The sequence below is a fragment of the Tripterygium wilfordii genome, chromosome 13 (assembly GCF_013401445.1).
Source record: "Tripterygium wilfordii isolate XIE 37 chromosome 13, ASM1340144v1, whole genome shotgun sequence".
Classification (NCBI taxonomy): Eukaryota; Viridiplantae; Streptophyta; class Magnoliopsida; order Celastrales; family Celastraceae; genus Tripterygium; species Tripterygium wilfordii.
In genome coordinates, this window is record NC_052244.1 from 4,489,752 (window position 1) to 4,512,481 (window position 22,730).

At 36.9% G+C, this 22,730-nt stretch overlaps 2 protein-coding genes across 2 annotated transcripts; both read left to right on the forward strand.

The window, feature by feature from the left end:
• Nucleotides 1-11,778: 11,778 nt before the first annotated feature.
• LOC120011712 (dehydration-responsive element-binding protein 2F-like) lies at nucleotides 11,779-12,600 on the forward strand. The gene has a single exon (XM_038862815.1). It carries the CDS (start codon nucleotides 11,779-11,781, stop codon nucleotides 12,598-12,600), a length of 822 nt encoding a protein of 273 aa, XP_038718743.1.
• Nucleotides 12,601-14,700: 2,100 nt separating this feature from the next.
• Nucleotides 14,701-19,947, forward strand: LOC120011951 (1-acyl-sn-glycerol-3-phosphate acyltransferase 2). Its single transcript, XM_038863154.1, has 11 exons — nucleotides 14,701-15,121; nucleotides 15,478-15,600; nucleotides 15,815-15,854; nucleotides 15,957-16,030; nucleotides 16,579-16,638; nucleotides 17,621-17,698; nucleotides 17,897-18,055; nucleotides 18,509-18,634; nucleotides 18,936-19,028; nucleotides 19,209-19,295; nucleotides 19,433-19,947. Exons 1-11 carry the CDS (start codon nucleotides 15,041-15,043, stop codon nucleotides 19,673-19,675), a joined length of 1,164 nt encoding a protein of 387 aa, XP_038719082.1. The 5' UTR covers nucleotides 14,701-15,040; the 3' UTR covers nucleotides 19,676-19,947.
• The last annotated feature ends 2,783 nt before the right edge of the window (nucleotides 19,948-22,730 follow it).

Genomic DNA, 22,730 nt, shown 5'->3' on the forward strand with positions numbered 1-22,730 from the left:
TAACATGTGTCCTCCAACGCCTCTCATTAACAATGGATAGGGTTCTAATTCCTAGCTCCATATGCTTGTTGAAATCTTGACTACTCTATTCTCACAATACTCTAAAGCATGAGGTATTGATATGGGGTTAACACGTGTCCTCCAACGCCTCTCATTTTGGTTCTAATTCCTCGCTCCAGCCTCCAATTTTGGTTCCAATTCTTTTTCAAAATTATGTCAAATCATGGATTAAAATGTGTGATTGAGTAGTTTGGTGTTTATAATATTAGAATATAGTAGATTTTGGAAAGAAATTTCTAAATATTAAATCCTAAACACTAAAAATTAAGCCCTAAACACTAATTTCTACTCTTAAACTATAGTATATCATTTTCAAAAGAAAAATAAATCATGATTTAATGTGATTTTTGGAGGAGAATTGGAGTCCTCTCATTCCCATTAACAAGTAGTGTGGGTAGCCCAGCCGTAACTGATTGATGATCAACTTTTAGCATCCTATTATATTTGTGGAAGATGACAAAAGATGTTATTTTCATCATGTTCTTTGGTGATGAAAATAAAATTAAAAATTGAGTTCTCAGTTTTTAGGAAAGAAATTACCCACCCAGGCACTCAACAACTCATTTGATATATGTAATCATTTTTTTTTTATTCTCATGATTTGGACTGATTTGCAATGATTGTAAATTTGTTGTGTAACTTATGAATTATTTGAACTTCAAACTTTTGATTTAATATATGCATGTGATCTTTTTTTATTCTCATGATTTGGACTGATTTGCAATGATTGTAAATTTGTTGTGTAACTTATGAATTATTTGAACTTTGTACTTTTGATTTGTTATTTAGTTGGATCGTTTTTTTCCCTAAGCTTCGTTGAATCAATTTTGGTTGTTCTAAATTTAATGTACTGATAAATTATTCGAGAAAATTAACCAATAAACTTTTTTTAAATTATTTTACTATCGACTCAACTATGTCCCAACCATAAACAATATATAGAATAAAGAGGTATTATAATGACAAGTTAATACGAATATAACTAGATTATTCTTTTGGTGCTAAACTTGGTTTGAAGTTGTTGGGGAATTATCCCTAGGACCCTACTTTCAGAACTATTAACAAACTAAAGAGAAACTCCCATAAACTCCGATACCAAGTCTCTTTTCTCCATAAGAGGATGATTATCCTTTTGACGTGTTAATTAATCTCTAGGTTTCCATAGAAGAGGATGGGTTGGGCATTGGTATGGCATTGACGCAGGGTATGTGGTGGAAAAAGTATGTCGGAGGGCTAAGGAACTCTCGAAAAAGCCAAACATGGGGGTTGCACTATAAAATTCAGCAGGTTATTTTCGACATGAGCCGAAGAAAGAAAAAGCAAAATCTTGGAATGGTAAAGTTCTGAGTGGGTATACTTTTTATGGTGGAGTATGATCGTCGATAAAAACAATATATAGCGAAACCTAAGGAGGATGATTCTTAGTGTAGAGAGTTGTGACTGTCGGTGAAGACAGTGTTATAGCGAAGGCTATGGAATTTTTTTTGATCAAGGTGAAGATTGTTGGAATTGATCAATAAAATTGATCTCTAGTTAGCTTAGCATTGGTAATTCGAGTTTGACTAGGATTAGGTTTTGTACAAACTTATAAATAGTATACTTGTTTTCTACGCCCTAATTCTTATTTTTGTTTCTCTGAGTTTAGAGAAGAGGCTGAGCGGGAGAGCGGGAGAGAGAGAGAGAGGTTGGGGAAAACCTTGTGATTTATCTTTTGATGTATTTATTGGGATATGGGTTCAAGGGTGTGAGACTGTTAGAAGTTCAAGATGTAGAATCTTAAAGGGAATAGACTGAATTGGGGCTTATGGAAAATCTCTAGGATTCTTGCGTTTTCTTGAGTAGAGACAAGTCACTGAGAAAATGATTGTAATAATTTTATATAATGTAAGTTTCTCTGGTCTGGCTGTCTCTGATAATACCCGTTGTTTTTCTCCAGTTTTGGAGTTTTCCACGTAAATATTGTGTTTGTTGATTGTGTTATCTCAAGTTCAATTTCTTTTGATTTTTTGATAGTTATGAAGGTAGGATCCTAGAGGGTAACTCCCCAACAGAAGTAATAAAAATATATCATCAAATTTAAAAGCATTAGTTATATTTGATATATAACAAAATTTTTGTCTCATAAAATATTGCAAATGGGTGGTCAAGGAAATTGAACTAGATTGCTTAAAACGTCTTGAATTTACCATTATCTTTACACTTGTGAAGTAGACATTAGTAGACACTTGTACATATATTAGTTTGATAGTGCATATAAGCCTTTTGTTTTATCAACATATTCGAAATCATTCGCCACCATCAGTTACTGATTCCACCGATTTTTACCTTGAAGTTCCGGCCAATCGTGAAGAAAAGTGTCCAATCCGATCACCGGAGACAACGTCGCCTGAAGCAACCACCACGAGAGTGTAATCCAGACCTAGACGCACCATCCCCACCCATTGGCTGGCCGAAATGGTTGTCAGAGGAGGAATATCCGAGTTGGGCGTCAAATGAGGAAAATGAGAAGATGAGGGTATTTTTATCTATAAAACAAATATTTATACGTTTTTGTCCCTTATGAAATATTTTTTAAACTTCATGAATCTTATGGAATAAAACTTATTGGAGATTTTTTTTATTTGAACAAAACTTTTAAGTGAGAGACTTATTCTTTGATGTATATTTCATTATTACAAAGTGATTATAAATCAAAGTCAGTGGCTTCAAAATAGATTAAGGTAGACTTTTGTCATGCTTGATTAAATAATGGTTTATTAAATTTTGTTAAGAATTTAATACTGTATACAATTTCAATTTTGATATTCCTTGGTTGGTTGCTTAAAGTCAACTCAAATGATTTGGGTCAATATGTAGTTTCTTCCCCCTAATCATGGTGTGGGAGACTAACTTGCTCTAATAAAAAAAAACTTTTTTTATTGAAATTTATAAAATTAGTTTATCTTGTAAATCTAGTTAGTTGTCCCAATGGATTGAAGATGAAAATAAATTAGTCTAATTCTTTTTTAAGTGTAAATGGACCTTCTAGATTCTAGAATCTAGATAGTAAAATAGCAATATGTTTATATTTTTTAAATTTTCCAGTTTTGGCATTTCTATCCCAAATATCTTTCAAATCATGCAGATGAAGATGACAGTTGTTTCCAGTCTTTTTCTGGTGTCCCCATCTGTAATTTCAATTTTGTTTAATTTCTTTCCTATTAGAGACTGAAAACTGCTGAAAAGACATTATCTATGAACAAATTACAGTACAAATACAACCCATAATCCCTTTCCCCCAGTAAGAAAATCCTTGTAATGGGCTTTGAGTGATGAAGTTGAATTAGACAAGCAATTTCAAAGAAACCTCCACACCCCATAAATAGACCACCACCACCACATAATCTTCGACATCATCAAATATCTTCACTTGAGAGAGATACAGGGTTCAGAAGATCTTATCATATACCAAAAGAAAAACACAAATCTTTTTCATTTCACCTGAAAAAAGTCCTAATCTCTTATCTTCCCTTTGTCCCTGTTGTAGTAGTGTTTGATAGATAAAGCAGGAACAGAACAAGGATTGGTGGTGGATCATCATCATATAATCTTCACTACTTTCTGGTCTGAAAATCTCTCCCTGTTTTTGTATCTCTGTCTTTGATACTGATTGGTGGATATATTGATTACAGCATAATTGCTTTGCTGCTATCTTCTTTGGAGTCGAAAAGACCCTATCTTTTTCTTTATTTAATCTAAACAGAAGGCCAGGCCTGAAGGTCTCTGTATTTTGTGTACTTGTTTGTTTGAGTTGGTAGATATAGAAGAAGAAGTGGAAGAGTGGTCGTGGTTGTAATTAAGCAAATGTTGGATCTCTTATTTGCGGTGGCGTTCACGTTGGCGCCTTTGACTCTCTACTTCCCGCCGATACGGAGTCTGAGCTTGTTCGTGGAGGCAGTCGAGGATATCGTCCGGAAGACGTCCGTCGTCACACTCAGGACCTTCCTCATAATCTCTCGCTCTGTATCTCGGTAGACCAGAGACCAGACCCAGTCGACATAAATATGAATTGGGTTTTCGTTTTCTTATTTTCCCGGAAAGTTTGAATTTTTTCTTCTTCTTGTTGATTATTATTTGCGAAATCGGAATCAATTGAGTGTCTGTTAATTGTCACACTGATGGCAAAACAGGGGATTGACTAGGAGAAGTGAGGTTTCTGTTGTATATGGATGTATTGAGTTCAATTTAATAAACTTTTTTTTTTGATAAGTTTAATAAACTATTATTTGTCATTGAATAATTTTAGGGGAGTGGTATTGACACTTCAATTCCCAATTTGTTGGGGGTGCCATCTCTGTATTTTTGTTCCTACCAACACTTTGATAGGCAAATATGACAACATTAAGGTTATGTTCGATTGTCCATTTGACCAAGGAATGGTAAATTGGTAATGAGCATTACATCATTTTATTACCACTCCTATGATTGGTTGGTTTTGAGAGTATTGTAATCAAATGATCATTTCTTTGTTAGTGGTAATGGTCATTCCCACCTTCCCCTATGAATGGTCATCAAATATAGCATTTTTACTATTATACCCCCATTAATAAAATAATTTTTTAAAACATAAGGGTATTATGGTTAACAAATATTTCATTGTCGTTCCATTCTCACATATATTTTGCATAAAAAATATTACCATTATAATTATAGGAATATATTTAAAATAATTCATTCATATTCCATTACAACAAATATTTTGCATACCAAATGTTGTAATCCATCATTCTGATCATCATTCCTTGACGCAACCAAATGTATCATTGTAATGGTCATTCTATTACTATTCTCATTCCCATTCCCATTCACATTCTCATTTTCTACGCCAATCAAATGTAACCTAAAGGATTCCACACTGGAAAAGAACTAGCATGAAATGACAACTACAATATCTTGATAACACTGAACAAATAGAAAAAAAAATTGACATTGTAATTAAGTTCATATATAATATTAAATAACTTTGCATTATTGGGTACGTAATTAATTAAAATTGAATATCTATGAGAAAATCCACATGAGAGGGTCCAAAAAAAAGTTTCCTCCTCCTGTGAATTGAATCTCTGCTTCTCCTATAAATTGGTCACTGTCAGTAAGATAAGAATGAATTTGAATGGACAAAAAAGAATCAGTTGGGTATACTTTTTTTGAAAAGGTGATTAAGATCGAAATATATTCAATAATCAGAATGGGAAAGGGAACCTCTTCAACTATTCTTTCCCAAAAAAATATCTCAACTCCTCTAGATCCTGAAGGAGGAGGTGGAGATCCTTCTCCTCTACTTCCTCCTTCCATGCCACTGTCTTCGATATCCTTCTTTATGTATTTTTCTCATGTTTTTAGTTTGAATAAGGTTTGATTCAGGTTTCTTCTCCCCAACACTAGATCTCCTCCTTTTGTCACGAATCTTTGATCATCGACATTTATGGTGTGTTCCGATGACATATTTGGTTCATAGTGATTAGACTCTCAGATCTAGGGGAGATTGACCTCTCTTGTCGAAGGAAAATCCAAGATTCTTGATCTAGAACCATGATGTTGTTTTGTTTAGTCTCTGTAACTCAACGTAGTCCGATGTCGCTCGGCGGTTGTCCAGTGTAATTTAGTGTCATCCGGGAGTGTCTGGCGATAACTGTTGTTTGTATTTTTCTTTTTTTAGTTAGTTCTCATGTAATCCATCTTTAAGATGGTTGAAGTGCCTTAAGGCCTTAAATTCTCTTTCCCATTTTGAGTTAATGAATATATTTCGATCTCTACGACCTTTTGAAAAAAAATAAGTTAGGTATGCTTAAATCAATTAATCTGCGACTATATTAGAAAAGTCATACATGCAACTATATTACACATATGGGCTTGATATTCCCTTTCTCAATCTAGATCTGTTTAATTTTTTTATGTTTTTCTTTTGAATAAGGAGTTTTTGGGTTTCTCTTCTCTGACTAATGACTATAGATCTCCTCCATCCGTTGAGGATCTTCGATCATCGACATTTTTGGTATGCTTCAACGACATATATTCAGTTTTATAGTGATGAGATTTTCATATCTGAGGGAGATCGAGTCTTTCTTGTTGAAAGGGAGGCCAATATCCTTGTTGCAAATCCAATTTGTATGTATGTGTTAGATTTTTTGTTTAATCTTTGTTACTCGACATAGACATGTGGAGTTCAAAATCATTAGGTGGTCATCCGGCGATGTCCAATGTAATACGTTGTCATCCGGGATTGTCCGAAAATGGCCATAACTCAAAAAAAATTAGGGTGCCAATACTGCTTCCATAATTATAACGTCCATTTCATTGATGTTTGGGCTTCTCTGGACATTCATGCATGTCCCATTTTGTGTAGGTAGAAGCATTATTGCTTTTGATATATGGTCATATTTCCAATAAGCAAATATATGATGCTCATGATAAAGATAGAATCATGCATTCATGAATGTCCCATTTTGGGTTGGTAGAAGCATTATTGCTATTGGTGGATGGTCATACTTCAAATAAGCAAATATATGATGTTCATGATAAGATAGAATCATTTTTGTATATGCCAAAGATAAGTACTGAAAAAAAATTTGTACTCTCTAAAAATGGTTTCACTACACATCCATAATTTTAGTATCCGTAATAGTCAACAACTAGGTGACATTCCACCTAGACAAATCAACATGGCAAATTCAAAATTCAAATTCAAATTCAAAATCAAATCCCTAAATCACTCTCATCTCTCTTGAGATTTCTCTCCTCTCTCCTCTCCTCTCTCTCTCTCTCTCTCTCTCTCTCTCTCTCTCTCTCTCTCTCTCTTCTCTCTCTCTCTCTCTCTCTCTCTCTCTCTCTCTCTCTCTCTCTCTCTCTCTCTCTCTCTCTCTCTCTCTCTCTCTCTCTCTCTCTCTCTCTCTCTCTCTCTCTCTCTCTCTCACCCTTTCAACGGCCAATGACGGATCTCTGCCGTTCAGCCACCAATCTAACCACCACTGCCGCCAAAAGAAGCTTCCAGCCCCCAAGAGCAAAGCTCAACCACCACTTGTCGTCAACAGTTGTCGGTTTTGCCGGAAATCCACCGCGAAGCTGCAGTAACCATCAGACAAAAAGCCTCGATCTGGCTTATTTCGGTGTTGGTTCGACAAATCGACACTACCAATGGACTCCCCTAGTTAAGGAGCACTTAGCCCAGCCCTTCGTCGATCAAAACGACCATGGAAAATGGAGACTTATTGATGACTCGATTTTTATGCTATGCCTTTGTATTACACTTTGAATGTAATTAGTTACACTATCAATGTAATAAGCCGCTGGTGAGTAAACTTGGTATTGTTGGCTAATTTAGTTTGACAGGAACTTAATTACAATTTATATGTAAATGTTACGCTATCAATGTAATAAGACACTTATGATTAAACTTGGCATTGGTGGCTTAGTAAGCTTGGCAATGGCTTATTACACTTTGAATGTGATTAATTACACTGTTAATGTAATAAGCCACTGGTGAATAAACTTGACAGTGTTGACTTACTTAGTTTGGCGGCAAGGGCTTATTACAATTTGTATGTAAATGTTATGTTGTCAATGTAATAAGATACTTGTTATTAAATTTGGCATTGGTGGCTCAGTGAGCTTGACAGGGGCTTATTACACTTTGGATGTTATTGTTACAATCACTAACATATGTATTTGCAATGTAATAAAAGATACCAATTCTATCAACATCAAATACACTTGTTCATTTGAGGATGTCGAAAGGTTACAGCAAAAAGGAACAAAGAAGAAAAACGTAAGCTTATAGACTTAATTACATTGTCAGTGTTATTATCCACTGTAACCAAATAAGGATGAACATCCCAACATGCTATTTACATTGTCTAGTGTTTTTTTATAAAGCTTGTGGGATTTTATTGAAGAGAAATATTAAGTGATACAAAGATGGAGAATCCTTTCATAGACCAAAACTAACTTGAGATTGTAAAAAAAACTTGGCAGTAGCTAATAACATTGTCAATGTAATAAGCCACTATACCCATTTTGGCGACCTCTTTGGTCAAAAAAGGGTGGGTTAGATACTCCTTGTCGAGATGAGTCCATTGGTGGTGTAAGTTTCCTCCAAAGATGATCGGATTGTCAGGATCTAACGATCTTCCTTGCTATGGTCACGAACTTTCAAGCATGATTCTGACAACTATGATGGACAAAACTCAACGGGATTTGTTGAATTTTGTTCCTCACCTCTTTGTGGTTCTTTTGGGACCAATCGCGTCACAAGCGATGGCCGAACGACAAATATGCTATGTGAGTAGCTCAGGTCAGAATAGAGATATGAGGAGAGAGAACAAGAAAGCTGGAGAGAGAAAGAAGAAATACGAGAGATGAGGAGAGACAACAAAAAAGCTAAAGAGAGAATGAATAAGTACAATAGGTAGAGGATAGAGAGGAGGGAAATAATGGAGCCCATATGATTTTAATTTTTCAATTTCTTTATTTAAGTCAGGTGTCAGTCTAATGTGGCATGTCACATCATTTATGGACCAAAAAATTATGGCTACATAGAGTTTTCGCTCCGAAAAAGTTTAAAGAAGTCCCCGTATAATTTTTTTTTGACTAAACAAACCCCTTTACTTTGTATTTCGGGCTCTGTTAGTTCTTATACCGAATTTTTGTTATATGACATGGTTTTATTGTAAGAAAATATAAATGAGGTGTGATATTATCACATGACATAAATGTCAAAAATCAATATTTAAAATTTTTAGAATCTTAAATTATCTCCCTCTCTCTCCTTACGCTTCTCTCCTTCTCCACGTACAATCCAATCTCGAAGGTAGACAATCTTATGAATTGAGCCCAGAAGGAAATGATGGAAGAGATTTTGAGATTTAATCTTCTTCTTTTTTCTCTTTTTTCTTTCCCCTTTTTGAGTTTTGCAAAAAAAATTGATTTGGGACAGCAAGCGATATCACAAAAAATGATTTTGGGGGCAGCAAATAGTCTTCTACTCTTCTAAGTGTCTTCTTCCTATTGGTTGTTGTAGGAAGTATTTTATATTTATGCTTTGCATTGAGGAGGAGAAGAAATTAAACCCACATGGAAATAATTAAGGAAGGCCCAAACCAAAAGTTATCTGGTGTAGACCCACATTAATTGGGCCGAAACCCAATACATTGATTTCGAAACCTGAAACAAAATTAATTAAAAAAGGGAGCAACCGACCCGAGCATGGTTGTGCTTGTCTTCGCTCATGGTAGAATTTCAAATTTGAAGGGTGGAATTCCATGTCTTTTGCACCTGCGTTTGGTTTTGTTCATGGAGGTTGATGAGAGGACGGTGAAGTTAAATTCGAACAGCGTCGCGTGGTACTGGGTGATAGAGTATTTCTCCACCCTCAAACATATTGATGCCTGTATATTACGCGGTAATTTCAAAATTCACTCTTGTTCTTCTATGTTTGAAATTTTAATTATAGCTGTTGTCGATTTCGATTTTGGAATTTAGGTTTTTGGTTTTTGATTTTTTTGTTTGTTTGTTTGTGTTGAACGTAGAATCGATAGAACTGGCGCCTGAGATACAGGACGAGGAATTAAGGGAAAACATCAAGGAAGCGGTGGCGTTGAAGTGTTTAGAGGATTATCTGGTGATAAGCGCCGAGTATGACGTTTTGTACCCTGTCTTGATCTCGGTATGTCACATTGGTGTATTTCACTTTTGAAGAGAGCGAAGGTGATTACTGGTCTGGCACAGTCCCTCATGGAAACGGAATGAAACCCAAAGGTGGTTTAAGATCATCTTTTGGTAAGAATAGCCCCTTGACTCGTTTTTGATCCTATGTGTGGGTAGTTGTCTCTGCCTGATCAAATTGTTGGGTTTTTTCCCCTGCAAGATCCTATAAGCATTTTGGACTGTTTGGTCATAGGCGTTTTGGAGATTCTTAATTGATATCATCATCAACTAGGAATTCAAACCTTTTTTCTTAAAAAAAAATTAGAATGCTGTTATAGGGGACGCCAATAATGGGCAGGGGAAGGTTGGCTTGTGTTTTCAGTGGACAAAGTGTGTTGAATGACATATGTTAAGTACAAGAAATGATGGGATCCACTCAATGCATACTACCTGGTGGCTTGGTGCTTGCTTCAGAGTTGGGGCCTGGGGTTAATTAATGGGAGGTCTGGATAACTGCGAGTTAGTATGGCTGTGGAAGTGTTAGGATTTTTACATATCTTGTGTACATAAGACAGTTAAATGCAGCGAAAAAAAATGTAGCATTTGTGCCGAAGTGTCAGGTTTGATCATCTCCCATTGCCGCTACTAAGCACATTTGCAAAATCCTTTGGTTTGCAATTGTTTCTACTACAAATGATTCTCACGCTCGTCAAGGTCTATGTTTTATATCATCTGGACATGTTGCTGAATTGACAGGCTGTGCGAGCAAAGGTTGGAAAAAGGTGATTCTTCTCATTCCTGTGATCGAAATTTTACTTGATACCATTTTGATTAGTGTGAACTATGACCATTTCCTACTAAGTTACATGGCATTGTATCTTCATGCACTTACAGGCCTTAACTTGTCAGTTACTGTGGAATGCATATTATACTGACATGGAGGGAGGGAGGGAGAGAGAGAGAGGACATGGTGCATGGGATAAAGGTGAATTGAGTCCCGGGTATCAGGTTGTGAATGGCAGGAAAACATGTGAAATAGGGCTCGTGAAAATGAAAACATGTGAAATAGGGCTCGTGAAAATGAAAAATTGTGAGGTGGTTAGTAAAAATTTGGACTCATACAGAAACACTGAAACACTCACTGACTGTCAGACTTCCCCTTCACAGTGGAAGTAACTTGTGACCAAGAAATGCCGAGTCTCCTCTTCTGACAATTTAATGCAAACATAATCAAAATTTTGAGTAGGTTCAGGCAATGTAATGGAAGTGTAGTTGACAAGAATTACACACTTTGGCCAAATACTCCAAAACAGGCCCCTGGTCTGTTCGATTAGAACTCCCTTGGATATTCATTGTTTTAACCCTAAAAACGACAAAGATCAATGAATTTGACGATCGTGGTTTCGTCGCAGACACTTTGATACTCAAGTTGGTCTCAAGATTATCACCAATCAAATAATCACACAATAGTGCTTAAAAAATTACCTTGAGCATTTCTCTTCCTCTTATAGTGGGTGAATTAAATATCGATTCATCAGGATTGTCATGTCTTGATTTAGCAGCCAGACACTCCTAGATATTATGGGCACTCTGGTTTGGGCCGGTCGGCGCATCTTTCTTACCAATAATGATTTGACATCTGTAATGTGTAAAATAATTCTCCATGGGAAGTACCACATTGCATAACGGATTACTCCAGCAATAAGGGATTATTTCCATAATCTCAATTTCTTTAGTGATTTTTTTTTAGAAAAAACTATATCATATTTAATTTGTCATAGCATATGCCAGTTGCCAATTGCCAATTGCCATGTTTGTAATCACCCAAAAATCTCCAAGAAATATTAAAGAAGGGAGAGGATTGAGGGTTTGAAATTCTGTCAGACACACATTAGCAACGGTCACATGGGCTTGGAAAGTTTTTTGATGAAACGTGACCACATTTAAACCAGAGTACTGAAGCCCCTGCATATATCCCGCGCCTTTCCAGCCATGCTTTTACACTCCCAACTTCACTCACACACTCACACACTCACTATGGAGAACAGCAGTTTATCTCCATTGAAGCCATGGAAGAAAGGTTCAGCACGAGGCAAAGGCGGTCCTCAGAATGCCTTGTGCGAGTATCGAGGTGTTCGGCAAAGAACTTGGGGCAAATGGGTTGCTGAGATCAGAGAGCCTAAGAAGAGAACCAGGCTATGGTTGGGTTCTTTTGCTACTGCTGAAGAAGCTGCCATGGCTTACGACGCTGCCGCCAGAAGGTTGTATGGACCTGAGGCCTATCTTAATCTTCCCCACCTCTCCAAACCATCACCATACAAATCACAGAAGTTCAAGTGGATTCCTTCCACTAACTTCGTGTCCATGTTTCCTTCATCTGGCAATGGCATGCTTAATGTTAATGCGCAACCTAGTGTTCATGTTATCCATCAGAGGCTACAAGAACTGAACAGAAATGGGATTCTCCCTCAATCCTCTTCATCCAGTTCATCTTCATCTGATTCAAAAACTGAACTGAAGATGGTACCTGACAAAACCAATGCAGAAAACCCTGCATTGCTAGCAAATAAGGTGGAGAAACCGCAGATTGATCTCGTCGAGTTCCTTCAACAGCTAGGAATATTGAAAGAAGAGAAGCAATCACATGGGACGACTGAAGTTGCAGAAATTCCTACGGTGCCAGAATCTCCAATACTGCACAATGAAGGAGTTGCAAGCTTTGATGACAAAAGCTTCAACTGGGATGCACTGACTGATATGTATGAAATTGTAGGCCATCCAGTTGGAGAATCTGGTGGCCACCAAGTTTATGATATCCAAGAAGAGCTTAACTTCCCTACATCCATCTGGAACTTCTAGAACAATCAACAGCTTTTGAAAGAGAGAGAGAGAGAGAAAGAGGTGGAAGCTTTAATAGGTAGAGTGACGGGTAAAAGAATTTCATTGTTGCGCTTGTACTAGCAGTGAAACTTTTGTAGTGATGTGAACCTCTCCTATGTTTCTTGAGTTTGGCCTTCTATTCTTTACAATCCGGGACTTCACAATTCGTTTAAAATTGAAAAGTATACAATTTAAATCTTATAATTTGAGAGGTGTGTCACATCATATTACACCACATTTTTTAATTTCTCATGACTTTTTTACTGGCACCATTTTATTAAGGAAACATTACAAATCGAGATCATTGGAGTTCCGTAATTCATTTAGAATAATAGTTGTAGTCCAGACTGATAGCAATTTTTATTGACTCATCTGAATGACAAAGCTACATGGGTTTTGCTCTGTATGGCCTAGTCTAAAATTGGCATTGAGGAGCCCAAATCTAAAGCCCAAGAAGGGTATTCATTAGCCCAAATCAAGAAATATGGGCCCCACGCTAAGAATGCGAGCGAGGAGTGGGACAGACCCAGCAACAACAAACTAGAAACTAGAAACAAACACAAGCACTTCGATTAGACCCACCATTACACCAATTGAATAGCACAAATGTAATTTAAGGAGAAAATGAAATAAATAACATGAATAATTAAGGTGGTTATATTACATTTAATGTAGATTTCATTGTGGGCTTGTGGGCGTTGGGGTGGTTGGGAAGTTAGTAGCCGACAAAACTAGGCTAACCAACCTAGAAAAATATGCATAAACAGGTACACAAATTTCCTTTATTTAAAACCAAACGAATTCTTTTTAAAAAATACATATATATATACGTCATTTCTAATTCATAAAGAAAAACGTCATTTATTTTTTTTAGAAGAAAATTATATTTCATTAAGAATTATCAAGCTTCTACATAATGCAGAACCGAGTGAGAACATTCTTCAATAAAAAAAACACCTTGATCAGATGAGTGAGCCAACTTAACTAAATGATGAGGTACATATTTAACTTATTTTTAACATGTGAGAAAGTACAACTATGAAATCACCTTGCTCGAGCCTGAATATCTTGAATGACTACACCACGAGGATGTAAAGAGTACTCAGACCCTTTTAGCGCACAGATAACCTCCAAAAAATCACTTGAATCCCAAATGAAATTGCACCAGTTTCGGTATGAAAAACACCCAGACCCACTTGTCTCTTCCCATATCAAGATCCTTCGATTAACCCATTGATATACACTCTCTAACTCAATGAGGTAAAAACACGCATACATCTAGGCCTCGGCACCAGTCATTAAACTCATTCACTATAAAGGACGAGAGACACCTAAGGTAAATTTTAAGTTATATTTTGTGATTATTGAGATTTGTGATAATCTTGAAAACTTACTTGAGCGTCAGAGTATCTACGATCAATCCACAGTTGTCATGCTCATTGACCATCCTTGGTTTCAAGATTAGGATAGGTGAATCATGGAGAAACTACCAGTCGAACAACCTCTAGCAGCATAGAGGAGTGTTCGGCCTGGTGGTGTCTATTTTTGTTCACTAGATTCTATTATAGTGGGAGTCATTTTTGGATAGCGTTTGAGAGTACCATACTAGTATTTTTTTTAGTTTGGATATCGATTATAGTGAGTCTCATCCCATTTATGTGGAACACACATTAGAGGATCTGGGGGCTCCACAATTCATTTAAAATTTTTGAGTCTAAAATTTGAATATAATGATTTGGGAGATGTGTCACATCACCCAATATTTTTGTTTCCTTATTTTTATAATTTTTTTCTTTTTCTTCATCATTAAATTCAAATTATAAATTTTAAGGAATTGTGTAACCCAAAACCTAAATTAAATGAGGAGTTTGGAAAGTACGATTGTGAATGAATGCTCGTAGTCAATGTTTGGTTTGTTGGTTTAGCCTGCAAAGCAGTCATTATGGACATATTTGGGCCCAGCCCAGTTATCTTGCTCTCTAGCATGGGCCCAGCTAGACCCATTATTAACGGTAGGATTCATGGTTATCATCGAAATCGAAATCCTGAAGAAGAAGAAATTTAAATACATAGTGCTAACTTCATTTGGTATGAACAAACAACAAACAAAGAAGAAAAACCTCCTGACCTCTCTGTCTTCCTTCCTTTTACGGAGCAGCAGCGTCAAAGCTCCATATGCAGTGCCTCACTGCCTCATACCCTCATCCAAGTCCAACTGTATTTGTTCCTTCGCTTTATCTTCTTCTTGTAATTAGCGAAACCCAACTGAAAATTTAAAGCCTTTTAAAACCCCCATCGATAGTAATTATTTACTTCTTTTTTTTAATATCAGCTTCGTATCTACTATCAAATTTATTACCTGTATACACTTCTCTGTTTCTCGCTCGTTTTGTGTTTGTGAAAACTCCGAAGCGAGGGCATGGCTATATCGGCAGCAGTTGTGATATTGCCGTTGGGGGTTCTGTTCTTCATCTCAGGCCTCGTTGTCAATTTAATTCAGGTTGGAATAATCTGGGTTTTCTCTAGTCTCTTGGGTTTGATTTTTTTTTTTTTTTATTAATTGTTCATTGTTTGAGTTCTGAATGTTGTATATGTTGTTCCCAAATATGGAATTGCGTGACTTTTCTTCCTGACTTGCGTTATTGAGTCTCTATAATGAGAAGAAAAGAAGCGAATTTTCAATGACTTATGGTCTTAGTTCTGCTACTATGTTGGATCTGACATTTCGAACATTTTTATTTGCTTTCTCTGTAATTTACATTTTGGGTTTTAATTAGTTCTACTTGTTTTTGTTTGGGAACTTTTGTAAGTTTTAGGGTCTAAACATTATACTGCTGTTACGCTCCTTTGCTTCAGGCAGTATGCTTCGCCCTCATTCGGCCCTTTTCGAAGAACACATACAGAAGGATTAACAGAGCTGTGGCAGAATTGTTGTGGCTGGAACTTGTGTGGCTGGTTGACTGGTGGGCAGGAGTTAAGGTGTGTGAACCCAAGTTTTGAACTGAGTTTCCTGTCTATGATGCTAGTTCTTATTGGTTTTATTTTTTGTTTTGTGGTGTATTGTGTCCTTGCTTATTTTAAATGAAGAAGCAACTTATAATCATCAACACACAGTGGATAGTTTCAGGCGTATCTTATGACCGTCGTGCTTATGCTTTATTTAATATTGAATAATGATCCCTTCTGGCTGCAGATCCAATTATTTACAGATCCAGAAACCTTTCATTTAATGGGTGAGGCATCATACTTGTCGACCAAATACACCTAGCATCTTTCTATCTAGCCTAAAAATTTTCGAGTTGATCATTCATCTGCTCAGTCTGTGAATTTTGCAGGTAAAGAACATGCACTAGTTGTATCAAATCATAGAAGTGACATTGATTGGCTCGTCGGATGGGTTTTGGCTCAGGTGCGTTGAATATCTTTTATAACCTTAGATAATGCATGGGTGCAAACGCTTGAGAATAACCATCTGCAATGCCATGTTTGTTCACATATATTAGCATATGCATCTGAATGGGCACAAACAGAAGGACATACGCAAGCAAAAACCTTATTTATATATGCATTTTGTTTGTATGATGTGAATGTCAATGCTATGTACTTGGTATAGATCAGGAGATTCCAGAGAGTTTTACTATATTCCTAAAATTCAGAATTATTTATTTTAATTTTCTTTGTCTTACAGTATTTGACTTTTCTTTGTGACAGCTTCTGTGCATGCCTTGTGTACTTTCGTCATGCTGTTTTCCTTTTCTCAATAGAGTTGCATCAAAAGAAATGTTATGTGTGTTCACTTTCCTGAAGAATGATTTACTGTGGTAGCATGGTGGCATTTTGTATCTGCCAATCGTAGAATGCCCAATGCTTTTGATTGGGAGTTACTATTTTTACTGCCATCTTTTGGTTTTTGTCTACATTCAGCATCTAACCACTTGTTGTGTGGACTTCTTGCAGCGGTCAGGTTGCCTCGGCAGTGCCTTGGCTGTAATGAAGAAATCATCAAAAGTCCTTCCAGTATGTTCAATTGTGTTTTGATACATTTATCGATGTTATTGAAAGTTCAGTTGGCTCAAGTTTTAATTTCACACATAAGAATTAATTTTTTTAGCTGATCTGGTAAAGCAGATGGAAAAGAAAGAGGAAAGAAGAAAATTGTTCAATACATTCACTTAAGCTTGGCTCAAAGATTCACGGCCAACACGATGCCGCTATTCTCATTTGTTTTGTTTTTTTTCTTTATAAGACTAAATTTTAGCAATTTCAGAATCTTTTTCGATCTTCCTCATTGAACACCGGTCCTGTGTCAATTTGACAGTGAAGAAAGGGCTGTTCTCTAGTTTGATGAAGTTTTGGAAGACTCAATTCTGCAAAGAAAGGGCTGTTACCTAGGTTTTACACTTCCAAAGCTTGTTCATTGCTCTTCTAAATTTTGAGAGTTTAGTCCACCTTTCCAAGAAAACAGCCCTCATATACTAAGCGTAAAACCTTCCTTTGCTAAAGTATCTGGATTTCTGTTCAAGGTAACGTCATTTAGCCTAGTTCTTTGTCTTTCCAGCCACATCAAACTGTAAAGTTTACCATATGGTCATATCTTACCAAAGCCAAAGTTCAAATACAATGTAATTTACGCCTTCCAAACTCTTTTGTCAGCCGAAACAACCATGAATGCCTGCAATTTCACTTTTACATGAGAATGTAGCTACTAATTCTCCATCGTGTAAGTCATTTGACCTTTAACTCATTCACTACATGTTTCTGAACCTAGATTTGTAATATTTAAAATCGAATCTGCCATGTAGGTCAATTGCTCCTTTTAAAGTTTCCCAACATGGAAATATGAAGATGATGTATGAAACAGTTATATGTTTAGATTTCTATATCACCTTGTTCTTACTTCTGTATAAATGTCATTTATGCTAGCCATCATTGGTTTGTTGGTGAGGGTACCATGCTTCCATTTGTAAGGGATGATAATTATGTCCAACTTTATACACAGGTTATTGGTTGGTCAATGTGGTTTTCTGAGTATCTTTTTCTAGAAAGAAGCTGGGCGAAGGATGAAAACACATTGAAGGTATGAGTGTTCTACTGTGCTTTGTGCATGTGTTTTTATTTTATTTTTTATGCATATGTTTAGAGGCTTGTGTTTTACTCATTTCCACTCATACCAAGATTAGCTAAAAGCGTGCATATTTCTCTGTCGCGTGTGTGTATGTTCGCTTTGGAATAATTTTGCTAATCTCATATGAATTTTGTGGGTCTGTAAATGCAGACGGGTCTTTTGCGGCTAAAAGATTTCCCTCAGCCCTTTTGGCTAGCTCTTTTTGTTGAAGGAACACGCTTTACGAAGGCAAAGCTTTTAGCAGCTCAGGAATATGCAGCCTCAACTGGATTGCCTGTCCCTAGAAATGTTTTGATTCCTCGAACCAAGGTTAACTTCCCATTGTATCTTGTTGCTGTTCATTTCGTGACAGCCCATCTTTGCTCTGAATTTTTTTGGCTAGTATTAGTTTTAAGCAACAGGCGAGCATGTGGCCACAAGTTCAATTCCTGGAAACATCCTCTCCACATATTATGTGGGGGTAAGGTTTGTGTACATCCTACATGTTCCCGACCCCGCCCACTGCGGGAGTCTTGTGCATGTGAGTTGTTTACCTTTTTTATTAGTTTTAAGCGATCACCACCCAGCAAAAGCAAAAAGCATCCTTTTCACTTGTACTGGTTTACCTGGAATAACTTTCTAATAAGCCCCCATCTGGTGTGGGATGGGAATGGGATCATTGTGGTCCTTTGATTGCTGCTGTTATTCTTATATTCAATTGTGAACTACATGGCATCAATCATATTGGCCTGCAATACTAACTTTATGTGTTGTTGCTTGCAGGGGTTTGTTGCAGCTGTAAGTCATATGCGCTCATTTGTCCCGGCCATTTATGATGTGACAGCAGCTATTCCAAAAAGTTCACCTCCACCTACAATGCTTAGACTATTCAAGGGGCAATCTTCTGTGGTAAGCTATTAATATCAAAGCTACGGAAACAACCTCCCCGCAATGCGGGGAAAGATTATGTACATATTGATCTTGCTGTGGTGGGAATATTTTGCACTAAGTTTGACATTTTTATTTTCTTGACAACTTAAGGGAGCAATTAATCCTAGCAGTGAAAAAGTACTAGGACTGGAATAGTAGTCTCTTCAAGGCCTATGTGAAGGGCCATGGATTTGAAAGTGAATGATTAATGGTTTGAAGTTGAATACTATTATATGCAATTTTCTTTGGTTGCTTAAGTATGGTCTCTACTCTCTTACAGGTCCATGTGCATCTTAAACGTCATATGATGAAGGATTTACCCGAAACAGATGAAGCTGTTACTCAATGGTGTAGAGATATGTTTGTGGCCAAGGTACACTTTCTTTATTTAACTTGTTACTTGCAGTTGTTTCCATGTAGCATAGTAATCATAGATATCTAAAATCATACGAAGTTCACATGTGCAACTTATTTGTTCACTTGTGTTTGCAGTAATATGCATCTTCATTTTTTTTTCTTGGTTGGTCTCGTGTCTAACTTCTTATCATACCAGGATGCTTTATTGGACAAACATTTGGCGGCGGACACCTTCGACAACCAAGAACAACAGGATATTGGCAGGCCTTTAAAGTCGCTTGTTGTAAGATACTTATCTTAACTTGCATTCGAAGATACTTGTTTCAGCTTGATCATGATCCTCTTAATTGTGGTGCCATTATTCTCCTGTTCAAGGCCATATGGTTGTCGGATTCTTGACTGATTTTACTCTGGGCACAGGTTGTTTCCTCTTGGGCATGTCTGCTTGTTATGGGTACTCTGAAGTTCCTCCAATGGTCTTCTCTTCTTTCCTCCTGGAAGGGCATTGCATTCTCAGCATTTGGTTTGGCCATCGTTACTGTCGTGATGCACATCTTGATTCGATTCTCTCAATCCGAACATTCAACCCCTGCAAAAGTTGCCCCAATGAAGCCAAAGAGCAGTGGAGAGTTGTCAGATAGTGGACAACACAAACAACAGTAGGAGTAACCATTCGCTCTGTAATCTGTCGGTTGACGAGTTCACCAAAAGCCATCCTTAGCCCCCCACTCATCGTATCTGCAGGTTAGGATGTTTATTTGTTGTTATAGGATCAACTCAGACATGTGCTAGTCTTCTGTTCATGAATTTTCCCATCTCTCTACACATCTATAGATGATAAGCTATGTTGAAACCTAAAAGTACACCAAGAACCAGATCTTCACAGTTAAATCCTTTAATAAGGCTCTAATGAAATGTAACAATCACTTTCGCAAGCCCCAGTACATCTATCAGTGTCAGGAAAACTGAGGTTCCTCCCAACCAAGTCCCAAGGTTGTTCTCTTTTGTTGGGAAGCTGTGTGGGGCAGAAATCTGACAGAGGATAATCTACAGAAAAGAGGTTGTTCCTTAACGAGTTGCAAAAAGGATCTCGAGTCTAATAATCATCTTCCATATCTTTTGCTCATGCACTAGGAAAGTGTGGGAAAATGCTCTAAATCTTTAAGGACTTAACTGGGTGACAGACCTTTCTATCGACATAGAGGTTATGTCTTGGAGTTAACTCACCTCAGACAAGTCCAAGACCAAAATCATTCAAACAATTCCTACATGACAATGTCCATCATGTGGTTGATTTCGGCTGAAAGAAATAATAGAATTTTCATTCCTCCTAAGGCATTTCCATTGATGTTTTTATTGACAATTGGCTTAGTTGTATCAAACTCTGGCCCTATTGTTGTACCTCCTTGGTGCTTCAATAAACCTCCTCTCCATCCATAAAAATAAAATAAAAGGAAAGACACATTTTAGAATAAGTACCAAATTGTTGAAATTATACATCTATTCTTTCCTCATTTCTTTATTACAAATAATTTGATTCAACTGTGTAATGCAATCAATCCCTAAGTTTGACCCCAAGGAGCCCTACTATAATGCAATTCCAGATCTGATTCTGCAAATGAAAGTTCTAAATTCTTGTTTTCTATGCTCAAATCAGTCCACCTAATCGTAAACCTAGTAAAATAAATTCTCCAATTTCCCTTAAAACATTGCTATTCATGGATTACCATTCCCGTACAATTGAAAGATTTCGGAATATCTTATTTTATCATCTTATTTGATCACCAATCTTCGTCTAATCTATAAGTCAATAGACAATAAAGCTTTAAATCCCTAAAGACGTTTGCCACTAAAAAGGCAACTAAAGAACAACAATCCAAAGCACTTTATGCTGATTATTGGTACACCTGGTAGCTTCTGTCACTAAAAACATACCCATGTTAGTACGTTCACAATATGTAACCAATTAGGGCAACTGCAATGGTGCCTTATTTGTTGGGTCAACAAAAATATTGGTCCGATCCCACCTTTATTACACAAAAATTAAGAACAGAGAACAAACCAAACTAAGTCCAGGTTTCACCTCTGACATTAAAGTGATTAATTGTTTGTTTCTCTTGTGCTTGCAACTTATGCAGTTTCACCTCCCATGCCTCCTTGGTTACACACGAGTATTGATTACACACGAGTAGCATTACAATTACAAGTGTAGGGCGAACCAAAAATTGAATGTTACTCTCTCAAAGAAGGCACAAACAAATTTTAGAAGGAGAATGAAGCTTGGAAGTTGTGTATACTACAAAGAATAGATGAACTCTTTATTAAGGAGAGTTGGGCCCAAAAATCAAGGAAAGAGTTGCTGAGAATCAATGTAAAAGGGGAGGCATAAGTAGTGATGCGTTGAGGCTAATATAATAGAAAATTGGGATGGAAATAATACTTGGATGAAATATAAAGTTATTTAAATAGTGTAAATAATGTTACAATAATATATATGTATTGCTCCAATAGAAGGCACCGTTTCATTAAGCTCCAAGCCTCCAAATCAATCTTGAGTCTTGACCAAGTAAAACGGTGCGTATAGGGAGATAACTTTACCAAAGCAAGTAACTGCCAGCTCATAGTCCAAACCTAAGCATCAAAGAAGCTTCTAGGAGAACCAGTCTATAGAGGAGCAAGAACTACGAAGATGGTGAAGAGGTTTATGACTTTCCGTTGATCTGTTTGGTTTCCGAATGACAAGATTTATTTTCTGCAAGCAAGATGGGTTTAAACAAAATAGAAGTTGGTCGAAGTCGGGATCGACGATCAAATGTGGCGTAAGATGGGTTTTGAGATGGGTCGCAGTTGGGATCGTCGATCAGATGCGCAAGATGGGTTTCGAGATGGGTTTCGAGATCGTCGATCATACGCCTCAAGAAGTTTTCCATGCAAAACGTCTCAAAACGCATTTTGAAAACGGCTTTTGAAAACACATTGCAGCTGCCCCATGATCCCCTCTTAACTTGGTCTATTCTTCCTTAGTGTAAAGAAAACAGAGAAAAAGAATTGTGTATGGTGTTGAGAAAATTGTATGTTCATTTACATCTATGTTAGTGATATATATAGGAGAAGAAAGCACTAAGTCAAGCCTAAACAATGGCAAACAACTAGAAACATTGCCTAATTTATGCATGCTTTTAAGGTAATGGAATCAATAATATATTCTCCTTGATATCCTCCTTAACATGCTCCTTGATATCCTCCTTAATATCCTCCTTAACATCCTCCTTAATTTCCTCCTTAATACTCCCCCTCAAGTTGGAATAGATGTTGACTATGCCCAACTTGCTAAGTAAGATGGAAAATTGTGGGACACCTACAGCCTTCGTGAAAATGTCTGCCGGTTGCTTCGAGGTTGAGATGTGAAATGTCTTGAGTAAACCGGCCTGAATTTTTTCTCTTACAAGATGACAGTCAATCTCTATGTGTTTCGTTCGTTCGTGAAATACTGGATTTGACGCTATATGTAATGCTGCTTGATTGTCACAATACAACCTAGCTGGTTGTGGATGCTTGATTCCAAGATCACATAGAATGTACTTTAACCAAGTTATTTCACAACATGCCGAAGCCATGGAACGATACTCTGCTTCCGCGCTTGAGCGGGACACTGTGTTTTGTTTCTTAGTTTTCCAAGAGATCAGTGATTGTCCGAGGAACATGCAATATCCTGTGG